The 12,162-nt window shown below is 33.5% G+C and overlaps 1 protein-coding gene and 1 non-coding gene across 2 annotated transcripts in view; one reads left to right on the forward strand and one right to left on the reverse strand.

The window, feature by feature from the left end:
* Nucleotides 1–1,170: 1,170 nt before the first annotated feature.
* SP3 (Sp3 transcription factor) overlaps nt 1,171–12,162 on the reverse strand; it is a 62,933-nt gene continuing 51,941 nt past the window's right edge. Inside the window, exons 4-6 of the mRNA XM_065880536.1 lie at nt 10,030–10,222; nt 4,228–4,424; nt 1,171–1,843 (exon numbers count right to left, since the gene is read on the reverse strand). Of these exons, the coding sequence (XP_065736608.1) occupies nt 1,527–1,843; nt 4,228–4,424; nt 10,030–10,222 (707 nt within the window). The 3' untranslated portion in view covers nt 1,171–1,526. The remainder of the gene's footprint in view (nt 1,844–4,227; nt 4,425–10,029; nt 10,223–12,162) is intronic.
* LOC136126209 (U6 spliceosomal RNA) lies at nt 11,035–11,141 on the forward strand. Its single transcript, XR_010656097.1, has one exon. It is a non-coding gene; the product is annotated as a U6 spliceosomal RNA (small nuclear RNA).

The following is a 12,162-nucleotide window of genomic DNA, read 5'->3' on the forward strand; positions in this document are numbered from 1 at the left end:
AAATAAACCACACTGATCTTTTTACCCCGTACCACTGCCATTATTTTAAATGCATAGGAATACAACAAACTCAAAAGAAAAAAAAAATAGTGTTTTATTAACTACCACACTGTTATAATACACTTTAAACGTACAATAAGGTAGCCTTTAAATTTGAGGTGGTCTTAAGAATAACAAATGAACAGAATCCCAAATTTTTGAAATAAGTGAACTGCTGCAGTTATAGGTATACATTTTGGAAAATTGTATAGCTCTTACAAGACCAGCAATGAAACTTTATTTTGTACATTTTTTAATAATTGAAAATATAAACAATAATTAAAAAATAAAAAGAAAATACAGCATAATAAAAAACATACATTTCTCAATTAAATGTACTGGATACATATAAATTTTAAGGGAAAAAGCAAAAAAGGAAAATGGTTGATATTTAAGTGCAGACTGACTACCTAGACCAAAAACAAAACAAACAAACAAAAAAGACTTAAAAAAATATCATAAAACCTCTAGTTCTCTATGACTAATATCCATATGGTTGGAGTATCGTCACTATGGAAGTGATTTTGTTATGTTTGCATATGTTATACTTTACTGGTAATTTACATGATGGCTTTTAAGGCCCTGGCAGACATGTGGTTTTTGGAAACAAGATTGGATTAAAAAAAAAAAAAAAAAAAAAATCACTGCTAAGACGCAATAACACCTTATTTTTTTGGTCCTCCAATACTCAAGAAAAGGGATAATTCACTATAACATTTTCTTACCACCCAAATGCCTCAACCTATACATTTTAAACTTTTTTAAACATTGGTTATATTGCCCAACTTCGTTATTGAAAGAATATTAACAAGACATTATTTTGGCAAATTAAATCTTAAACATGGCTTTTCAACAGGATTTAAAAGGTGACTATCCCTAGAGTTCCATGTTAAAATGTAGTTTTCAAAATCTTACAAGAGTAATGCTTAAAATATTGTACATAGTTAACCTAATTAAAATAATTAGCTTCAAAATGACAAATTGATAAGCTAAGTAAAGCCTACACTATGTAACATTTGCTTGGAAACTTGATTTGTCAGTTATGCATAATAAAAATTCCAGTCATCAAGAAAATTACAAAAAATTTTTTTATCATAACATGATTTCTTTCACCCACCAACTTTTTTTTTATCTTACAATAGATAAATACCAACATGTTCTCATTTTTACACTAAACCACACAGGATTGATGCATTTGGTTAAGACTACCATTCGCATTGTTAAATTCAATTTTCTCTTTATATAACTTGGTAAAATTTCATTTCTTCTAGATTCCAAAAGTACCTACAAAACCCATGCAATTTTACCATTTTTAATATACTATGGAGTATCATACAAAGTAAGGCATTTCAGTGTCATGTATAACCAAGTTACTGTCAATCCAAAAATTTTTGCACATCAATAAAAAGATATCTAAGAACTTAGGAACAATGTTCTTCTCACTACTGTATAAAAATAACCACGATGAATAAGTATTTGTGTAATATTTACTCCATTGTCTCATTTCCAGAAACTGTGACAAGCTGTAAAGGTATTTCAGTGTTGGTAAGGATATCTTGATTGCTGGTGGTGGAAGTATTAACAGTTCCTATCCCTGAAACAGAACCTTGTTGAATATTTGCAAGGATAAGTGTTGTTCCTCCTGCAGTAATCAAAGTATCATCTCGTGCAGCTTCCACAGATGCCAGCACTGTACTGCTAGAGTGAATACCTTTTTTATTCTGATGTGTTTTAATATGTTTGGCAAGGTGATCACTTCTCATAAAGCGTTTTGAACATTCTGGACAAACAAATTTCTTCTCACCTGTTGAAGAAATTAAGTTACTTAGTCTTTTAAATTTAACATTAATAGACTCATCATTCCCTGAGAAAGAAAATAAGCCAACACTGACAGTTAGGGACAGGGAGCAGAGTTCAATTAGAACTATATTAGTTTCATGAGCTGTCCCTGCAAAATTTCTCTCATAGAATACTTTTCCTCAGAATAAATCTGTCACCTTTATTTCTGGATGAAAAGCAATCTTCAAACTTATTATACACTGATATTCAGGTAAGAATTTGATACCTCAACTATGCTAATAGTTTTGAAACATCTGTTACAAAATACCAGCTAAAAAACGACTATCTGTAGCATACTTCTCTAAAGAAAAATACACTGTTTTAAGCTATATTTAAGGTATTATTAACATGTCAGATCCCTGATACTCAACCTTCAACTCTTAAATGCGAATTTAAGTAACTACAGAGTACTTCTAGATTAAAGCCAAGACACAAGCTTGAAGTCTAATAAAGACTGAGTAGTCCCAAGAATAATGGAGATGGCCAGATGACCTGATTTCAGCTGGAATAATCAAGAGCAAGCCTAATAAATCATGATGTTAAAAGTCAATAAGACTCTATGATGCCTAAATTTATTTCCCAGCATAAATACTTTTTTTAAATACAAAAGACAGACAGAACTTCTATTACTGTTGAAGACCTACTATGTAAGACAATTAGTAGAAGATAAGGCAAAAGGCCAACCTACAAGGAATCTAAGGAGAACTCAATCAATAAACAAATCCAGTATTTTCTTAATTTATTTTCTTCAAAATGTCTTTCTTAGTATCTCTTGTTCCAGCACCTCTCCTCTCAGTAGGTCCTCATCAGAACTCATGCCTGAACTATGTTACAATGGCACACTAGTCTCTCCCTTTCCAATCCAACAAATCAATGCCAGACAAATCTTCCTTAAATACCAAATTTTATTACAGTACAAAACTTCACCACTGTACTAAGTGGTATGGGAATGCAAGAGTAACCTGCAGATAACTAAACAGTTCAGACTCTCCATTACCTAACTCCATTACCTAACTTCTGTAACGTGGTTCAATCCTACGTAACAGAAATGTGTTAAATAAAATCTCATCTTCACTCTTGACAAATGATCTCTCACTTCTTCTATTCATATACTATTCTATTCTTCTGGGAAGGTATTTCCCAAAGCTTCTCTTGGAACATTAGTCCTGAAACATACTCCATGGCAAAATGGCACAATGAGAGGTTGCCACTACCTCCCACGACTTGGGAGATGTACAGTGCTCATTAACATTCTATTAAAGGTCCTAAGAGGCATTCCTTGAAAGTACTTGTACAGTAACCCTCTTTAACACAGTGTTTCCTACACTTATTGGATCAGAGACCTTTTTTCCCTTTTACATTATTTCTTTTTATATCCTGCTGATCAAATTCCACTGAAGAAAATTCTATTATAGGGCCATGCTCAAAAATGCCTTACTATCCCAACAATAATGATCTCTGCCTCCAAGCACACTTTATCTACTTTCTTATATTGTCCGTTGCAGTTTCAAACAGGTTAAGCTCATCTGTCTACCTACCTGATGAGACAGAAATTAAAACGAGTAGCATATGTAACATAATACTACATACTTCATGGGTTATTTTATATATTTAGATCTAAGAGACTTCAAAATCCGTATCGTCCACCGTTTCACCATAGTTCTTTCTTCTAAGCTCTCTAAACTTTGTAAATGCATTACATATTTTTCAATTCTTCAGTATTGAGCATAGACTGATGAACACCTTGATCATTACATGGCAGTAGAAGAAAAATATCTGTATATGTTATAAGTTAGAATTCAATTTGGGTCATTCCTAGGTCCATTTCATGTAACAACCACACAACACTATGTGTTAAAACAATTAAATGAAAGAGTCTTCACATCAGCAATGCCTTGGTTATTCCTCAGTGAAATATCTTTTGCTTACCTCACATATATTAAAACGAGAAAGGGTGAAATGCCTGAATTTATCAGAGGAAAAGGAATTATTATTTATTACAGTGTTAAGGAGGAAGAAGAAGATAATGATCAAGAGTAAAAGCACACAACTAATTTAAAACTTTAACATAATTAACAATGATGAGATAAATGTGGCTTAAGACACTGAATAATATGAAAACAAAAGCTAACCAAAGTCTGCATAAAATAAAACATTATTTTATAAAATAAGCCATACTGACTTGTTTGGAATTAGTGTTTTTAAATTGGTGTTACTGAAGATAGAAATATGATGTAATTGGTCATATTTTAAAAGATTCAGTTCAGTAAGGTATGCTTAAAAAAAAATTTCAAGGTAGTATGTAGCCTTACAGTTAATTTTTATCTGTTAAAAGTAAATATTAGTAACCTGTATGTGTTCTTCTGTGCCTCTGTAATTCATCACTTCGAGTAAATCTTTTACCACAGAACATCCAGTTACAAATAAAAGGGCGCTCCCCAGAATGCCAACGCAGATGAGCTCTCAGATGTGAGGTCTTCCCATAGACTTTACCACATCCTGGTATATGACAAATGTGTTGCTTCTTTTTCCCAAGATTGGTACCTCTAAAAAACACACACAGAATAATATATACTTATATGAAAATATTCAAATGGACATTATCACTCATATCATACTCCCCATGTTGAATTTCAAATAGAAGACATTATCACTGTGAGGTCAATCAGAAACCAAGACCATTTAAAATCAATTTAAAGAAAAATTAATAAGTTTTACATATTCATTTTACTCCACAACTAATGTGAGTGTTCTCCAAATGTAAATATGCTCAAGAAATATATAATTTAAAAGAACATTTCATACATAAAGGGTATCGTAAAGTTATTTATTATTCGGTCAGAACCATTCCCAAATTCTATGCATAAGCCCAATCCGATTAAATTAGTTGTACCAGAAACTAAATGGCCTATTCAAAGTCATGATGTCAGCTAATTTAAAAAGTAAATAAACCAACAATAAATGCATAACTAATCATAGGTACAATTAAGGCACCTTAAGAAGACTTTAAATTAAGATGATATAAGCATTATTTATTCACATATTTGTATGGCCACACCCTGAATATACACTGACTTGGAGAAAATCAGAGAAAAAAATCTAGACAAAGCTATTGTCTTAGACCCCTAGAACTACATGAAATAAATTAAAATTATCTTTACAGTTAAAATTCCCTATTAACCATGCAAAGATACCCAAAATTATAAATCAGAGAAATAATAAAATGCAGTTTCTCCACATTGCAAAATTTGACATGTTCCATTTCAGTATTTGATACCAAGAACAGGGTTTAGAAGATATGTGCTTATTAGATGGGTGAACACAGGTATCTTAGCCTAAGCAAGAAGAAACCGTTTTTGATTCCAGAACTGATATTCAAATCATATTAAACACTATAGAAAATGTTATTACTCAACCTCAAAAAAAAAAGAAAAAGGCTAGTTACTGAATAAAAACAAATGAGTTTATAAAAAAAATGACATTTTAGACTCAACTGTCAAAATCATATTATATAAACTTTGCAGTTTCTCTGAGATTACAAAAAGGTACATTTAAGACCCCCCCCAACTTCCCCTCCTCCCACAATCTCACAGTCTAGGTATAGCCTGTAAACCTTCCATAAGCCTGCAAATCCTCCTGTATATAATATACCTATCGTTTTTCAAATTTTACTGGAAAAATGCATATTTCCCCACATTTATATTTTAATGTACTCACACTCAGTAGCATGTGAAATTGCCATAGGACAAACAGTGCTAAACGGTGCAGTGCTGGCTGTTAGATGCCATAGGTGTTCTGAACAGGGAGACATCAATGTGGGCTCCAGTAGTTAGAGAAGGCTTCGTGGAGGAGGTGGGTAGGATTTAGATAGAAAGGAGGGAAGGCATTCCAGGCAGAGGAATAGCATAAGTAAAGACAAGGAGGAGTCATGCTGTTGTCTCAAGGGCAAGGATGTCATAATCTAACACAATTCTAGTTTCTGCTCCAGTCCACCCCCAATTTCTACAACTCTCTTCAAAGAGCTGAGTTGAGTGAAACAGGTTTTGCTGGCTCACCTGCAATGCCAAAGTCTTAACCAAAGCCAATAATATTTCCATTTAATTTAGCTTTTAAAATTTGTTTTATTCTTAAATGGCCCTAAGAAAAAGAGCAATGTCTGTGGCTATTGGTGTACAAACCGATTTTACATATTGTGTTCACCATAGCAATTTCACAGAGAACCCAATTCAGTTCACTCTACACTCATAACTTCTTGCCTCTCTTCTAATCCTACCACTCAGGTGAATCAATGTGCTTTTATAAATTCAAAAGTGCTATTTTACTAACTTAGCAAAATTTAGCTTTGAGAGCACGAACAAAGCACAAGACTGTAACAAATTACAGCAACAAATATGAGTTCCCAAAGAACCAAAAATCCAGGGAAAGATGTTTTCATCAACTGAATTATAAGGTAACAAGACATACTCGTCTGAAAATGGGACAGGCAACTAAGAAAAAAAATGGAGACGGGGCACACGAAAATATACAATATAAGGGAAAAAGTCCAATACCGAGGTCCAAGTTTTTATTTAAAAAATTTTTTTTTACTCAAGATCTAGATATGCCAGATATGGATTTATGGCATGTGATGTGAAGGAAGAGAACTGAAGTGAACTTATCAACAAACTTCAAGTAGTAAAAGATTACCGTAAATTTTCCCCTTGATTTATATAGTTACACCACTAATACCTATTACATGATCTTACAAAACTAACAATTTTAAGTTCATTTTCTTGACTGCTTAAACTTGCTCCCAAAATTTTAATAATGCAAAGACAGAGTGACACAATAAATAAAGCTAAATTCTGAGTAGAGGGATTAAGAAAAGTTAAGTAAATCGAGTCTTTTGCTTGGGACAGGAGAAACGGAACACAAACTGAAAGGCTAACAGGGAAGAAAACAGATTTTACAAATTAACTTAAATTTTTAAAAACTGGATTGAGGTTGTCTAAACCACACAAAACCTATATAACAATAACGCCTTTAGAATTTATTTTACTTTATAAAATTGTCTCTTCCACTAGAGTATAAAGTTTCTGAAGTCTGGTTCTGCTTAATAAATATTGGCTAAATGCCCAAATGAATACAGTTTTTAAATATTTAATTATATTTTACACCTTGCTCAAAAAGGTAAAAAAATAAAATTTAGTTCTCTAAAGATGCCACTTTATACGTACTATTATTTTTTTAAAAGAATACTGTTGCGGAAAGGCTAATATTCTAAAATGTATAAAGTGCCACCTACCTCACCTTTGCAGAACAGGATTTACTATATGTTATGCTTCTATTAATGAGATGCAGCAACTGTCAATGATACAATTGTGCCTATCATGAGTATATTAGTTGAATTTTGTTCAAATGAGCTCTAAGAAACAACAGTTGTTTTTCTTAAGAACTTCAATTTTAATTGTTAGAATAAGTTATTAAAAAATGAACTCACAAAAGTTCTGGAAAAATATGAGTATTTTTATAATCCTCAGTTTAAGGAAGACTTTTAATAGCATGATAATAATGCATCTCAACTAAAAATTTTGTACTTAAAAAAAGGTTTGCAAGCTTTAAGTGAGAACTTTACTTGTGTAAATAAATGCATTTTGCAAACCACTGACAAAGTTGAAAGACAATGTAAAATTGGAAAAAAAATATGTGCACATATGACAGACAAATTAACAGTCACAAAAGACAAAGAAATAATTCACGAAAGGAATTTTGACATGGTAAAATAACACAACAAAAAATGTTCAAATAAAGTAACAAAAATATACTGAATAAAACAATAGTGAGGAATTACTTTTCATCTCTCACACTTTAAAAGGTTTTTAAAAATTATAAAATCCATTGTTGGCAAGGGTGTGGGAAAACATACTCTCATACACCACTGATGGGAGTATAAATTGATACAACCTTTCTAGCAGACAATTCCCTTTGATAAAACAATTCCACCACTGCCAACTTATAATGATGAAATAATCAGATGTGCAAAGATATATGTGTAAGAATTAGAATTTCAACAATAAACTCCCAAAAGTTGTTAAATTCTTACACATCCATACCATAGAATACTATACAGTCATAAAAAACTGATACAAACTCTATGTACACTTGGAAATATGATCACAAAAATTTTCAAAAGAAAAACAGACACATAAAACAGTGAGAGTAAAGTCTGGAAGGATATATACAAAAATGTTACAATAGTCATCTTGAAGTAGGGTAGAAGTTTGGTATTCTTTTAAAACTCCTCTATTTTTCTGAATTTTTATGAGCATGTGTTAATTTAATAAAAATAATTTTAAAAGATTTTCAATTTAAAGAAAAGAATAAGCAAAACACAGGCAAGGCCTTGACCCTCAGTTAGATTTGACTTTCATGAAAATTTATCTTGAAAGTTCCCGTAAAAATGAGAGTAAATTTCAGAAAAGTTGTCTAACCAGAATTCCACACTAACTTATTTAAATTGACCAAAACATTTCAAAGAATAAGTAAAACTTCAAACAAGTGAATAAATTATCAGTAGGAAATACAAATGCCTAAGGATCAGATGGAGAAGAAGCAAATTCACCTGGGAGGCAGTACAGTGCAGTGGTTAAGGCCTTGATAAGAAACTGGGTCCAAATCCCAGCTGTGTATGCTGTAAAGAATCATTCAGCTTCTCCATGCCTCACTTACAAGACCATCTAGAACACAGTAAGCTCTCAGTATTAACAGTTACTAGTCATTACTATCATTGTGAATGGGCTGGCCAATGTACAAATCAACTCAAAAGGCAGAGAGGCTCTACTAGGTCAAGTTCATTAACTGCATTAACAGGGTTTTTTTTTTTTCTGGTCTATTTAAATAGTTCATTTCTGAGAGAGTTATATTAAGGTCTTTCACTATGACTAGAGGATATGGTTATAGTTATGGTTAGAGGATATGGTCTTTAGAGTTCTATCAGTTTTTGCTCTATGTATTTCAAAGCTGTGGGGAAAAGGTACCATGGCTATTAAATCTTCTTGGTGAAAACTTCATATTATTAAGAAATATATCCCTGGGCTTCCCTGGTGGCGCAGTGGTTGAGAGTCCACCTGCCGATGCAGGGGACATGGGTTCGTGCCCCAGTCTGGGAAGATCCCACATGCTGCGGAGCGGCTGGGCCCGTGAGCCATGGCTGCTGAGCCTGCGCGTCCGGAGCCTGTGCTCCGCAACAGGAGAGGCCACAACAGTGAGAGGCCTGCGTAACGCAAAAAAAAAAAAAAAAAAAAAAAAAGAAATATATCCCTATCTATCCATTTGATATTTTCACCTTAATCTTACCATGTCCAAGTTTCCTTTTTGTTAACATTTGCCTAATAAGTCTTTTCCATTCCTTTATTTTCAACATTCCTGCACCAATTTGAGATGTTCCTTATAATCAATATAAGGCTGGGCTTTATGTCTTTTAAATATGATCTGAGAGTCAATCTCTCAATTATGAAGCTTAATCCATCCACATTTAATATAATTACTGATCTGTTTTGAGTTTATTCCTGTCATGTTATTATTTCTTAATGTTTATTTCTGAAAACACTGAATGGAAATATTACAGTTCCACTTTTTAAAAAATTCCATCATTAAGGCTTATTATTCATTTCTACTGAAAATGGAAAATACTTATGTTTTATTAACAATTTCTGAACTTATTTTATATTATATAACTGCTATTCTCAAGCTAAGAATCAACTTTTTTTAAAGATTTATTTTTATTGGAGTATAGTTGCTTTACAATGTCGTGTTAGTTTCTACTGTACAGAAGAATCAGCTTTTTAATCAGTATTTAGGCAAATCCACTGCTGGTTTGCAAACAGACTAATATCCAATATGGGCCTGTTAAATGGCATCTTACTATACTTTTTTTTTTTTTAAGTAAACTAAGTAATTTTAGTTTTTTTAAAACAGGCATTTAGAACTGAAAATTTGATTTCATATATTTTGTTCTCTAACTTTTTCTGCCACACTCATACAGACAAACACACAAGATGATCATGTAATGAATAATTTCCCTTAGTTAAGTGACATGGCATGCAGCATTTCAAAAATTAGGGTGATGATATTAACAGTCTAAAAAGAAAAGTATGTTTCGTGTGTGCATACCTCCCACCACCTTCTTTACAGTTGGGACAGGTGCAAGCTACCCTTCGAAGTCTTTTTCCTTCTTGATGTTGTTGGTCCCCTTCTTCATCTACCACCTGTACTCTTAAATGTGTTAGGTCATTGGTATTCAATGTAGAATCACCACTGAGCTGCCACTCTTCAGGATCAGGTTCTTCTTCCTTGATCCTAATATCTAAAGAAGAAAACAAATACAGATGAGAAGCAGCCCACTGGCCCAAAAAGATAGCATGAGATCTGAGCCTCTCTAAGGTAGAATGAATAAATACTATGTAAAAGTAAAAAATCATCTGTTTGTGGAGCATAATCATTGCTCCTTGTTGTGGATTATTCTTTTAAAACAATCTATTTTATTCTAAATATCAGAGATTAAGCCAAAAAGAGAATAAAGCCACCATGAGAGCTTGCTTTTAAAAATTCATTAAGAAAGCCAATTTCTTTTGAGCAAGCTGAGTCATAAACTGTCAGTCATCTGAAACTTCAGTTATAATTGTTCAAATAGTCACTAAATCAATGGTCAACTCAGAATAGAACAAATTCTAATGCCTGTTAAACCTCTTTTTTACAGCCTGTATCAATTACGCATATTTGTAGATACTATGGGAATGCAAAATGTAGGTCCTATGGGAATGAAATTATGCCTATCTGTAGGTACAATGAAATTATTACTCATAAACTTAAGTTTTAAAGTCAATCCTTACTAAAAATCTATAATGGCCACAACCACAATATCATTGTGGAAGGAGGTGCATAAGTATGAGAGAGTTTCTATTTTCAATGAGCTTTATTATAAAGCGGACTGGGAAACAAAATGAGCATGCAGTGGTGAGGAGAGTGGATATGGCAGGATATGACATTGTTCTGTCAGCATAGCCAAACATCTTTCTTTGTATCGATAATGATATAACATCATTTCCTATGTGAAACTAAGAAGTTTTTTCAACTCAGAAAACTAATTAAAAGAAAAAAAAAGAAAACAATACATGAGTGCTAGCTTTGGCAGCACATATACTAAAATTGGAAAGATAGAGAAAAAATTAGCATGCCCCCTGTGTAAGGATGACACACAAATTCATGAAGCATTCCATATTTTTACAATTTGTATGGCAACACAAAAGACCCCGAGGAGCCAAAACAATCTTGAGAAAGAAAAACGGAGCTGGAGGAATCAGGCTCCCTGACTTCAGACTATACTACAAAGGTACAGTAATCAAGACAGTATGGTACTGGCACAAAAACAGAAATATACATCAATGGAACAAGATAGAAAGCCCAGAGATAAACCCACACACCTATGGTCAACTCATCTATGACAAAGAAGGCAAGAATATACAATGGAGAAAAGACAGTCTCTTCAATAAGTGGCACTGGGAAAACTGGACAGCTACTTGTAAAAGAATGAAATTAGAACACTCCCTAACACCATAAACAAAAATAAACTCAAAATGGATTAAAGACCTAAATATAAGACCAGACACTATAAAACTCTTAGAGGAAAACACAGGAAAAACAATCTTTAACATAAATCACAGCAAGATCTTCTTTGGCTCACCTCCTAGAGTACTGAAAATAAAAACAGAAATAAACAAATGGGACCTAACAAAACTTAAAAGCTTTTGCACAGCAAAGAAAACCATAAACGAGACGAAAAGACACCCCTCAGAATGGGAGAAAATGTTTTGCAAATGAAGCAACCGACAAGGGATTAGTCTCCATAATATACAAACAGCTCATGCACTCAATATCAAAAAAACAAACAACCCAATCAAAAAATGGGCAGAGGGCTTCCCTGGTGGCAGAGTGGTTGAGAGTCCGCCTGCCGATGCAGGGGACGCAGGTTCGTGCCCCGCTCCGGGGGGATCCCGCATGCCGCGGGGCGGCTGGGCCCGTGAGCCATGGCCACTGGGCCTGCGCGTCTGGAGCCTGTGCTCCGCAGAGGGAGAGGCCACAGCAGTGCGAGGTCCGCGTAACGCAAAAAAAAAGGGCAGAAAACCTAAATAGACATTTCTCCAAAGACATACAGGTGGCCAAGAGGCACAAGAAAAGATGCTCAACATCACTAATTATTAGAGAAATGCAGATCAAAACTGGTCAGAATGGCCATCATCAAAAACT

Source organism: Phocoena phocoena, chromosome 7, assembly GCF_963924675.1.
Source record: "Phocoena phocoena chromosome 7, mPhoPho1.1, whole genome shotgun sequence".
Classification (NCBI taxonomy): domain Eukaryota; kingdom Metazoa; phylum Chordata; class Mammalia; order Artiodactyla; family Phocoenidae; genus Phocoena; species Phocoena phocoena.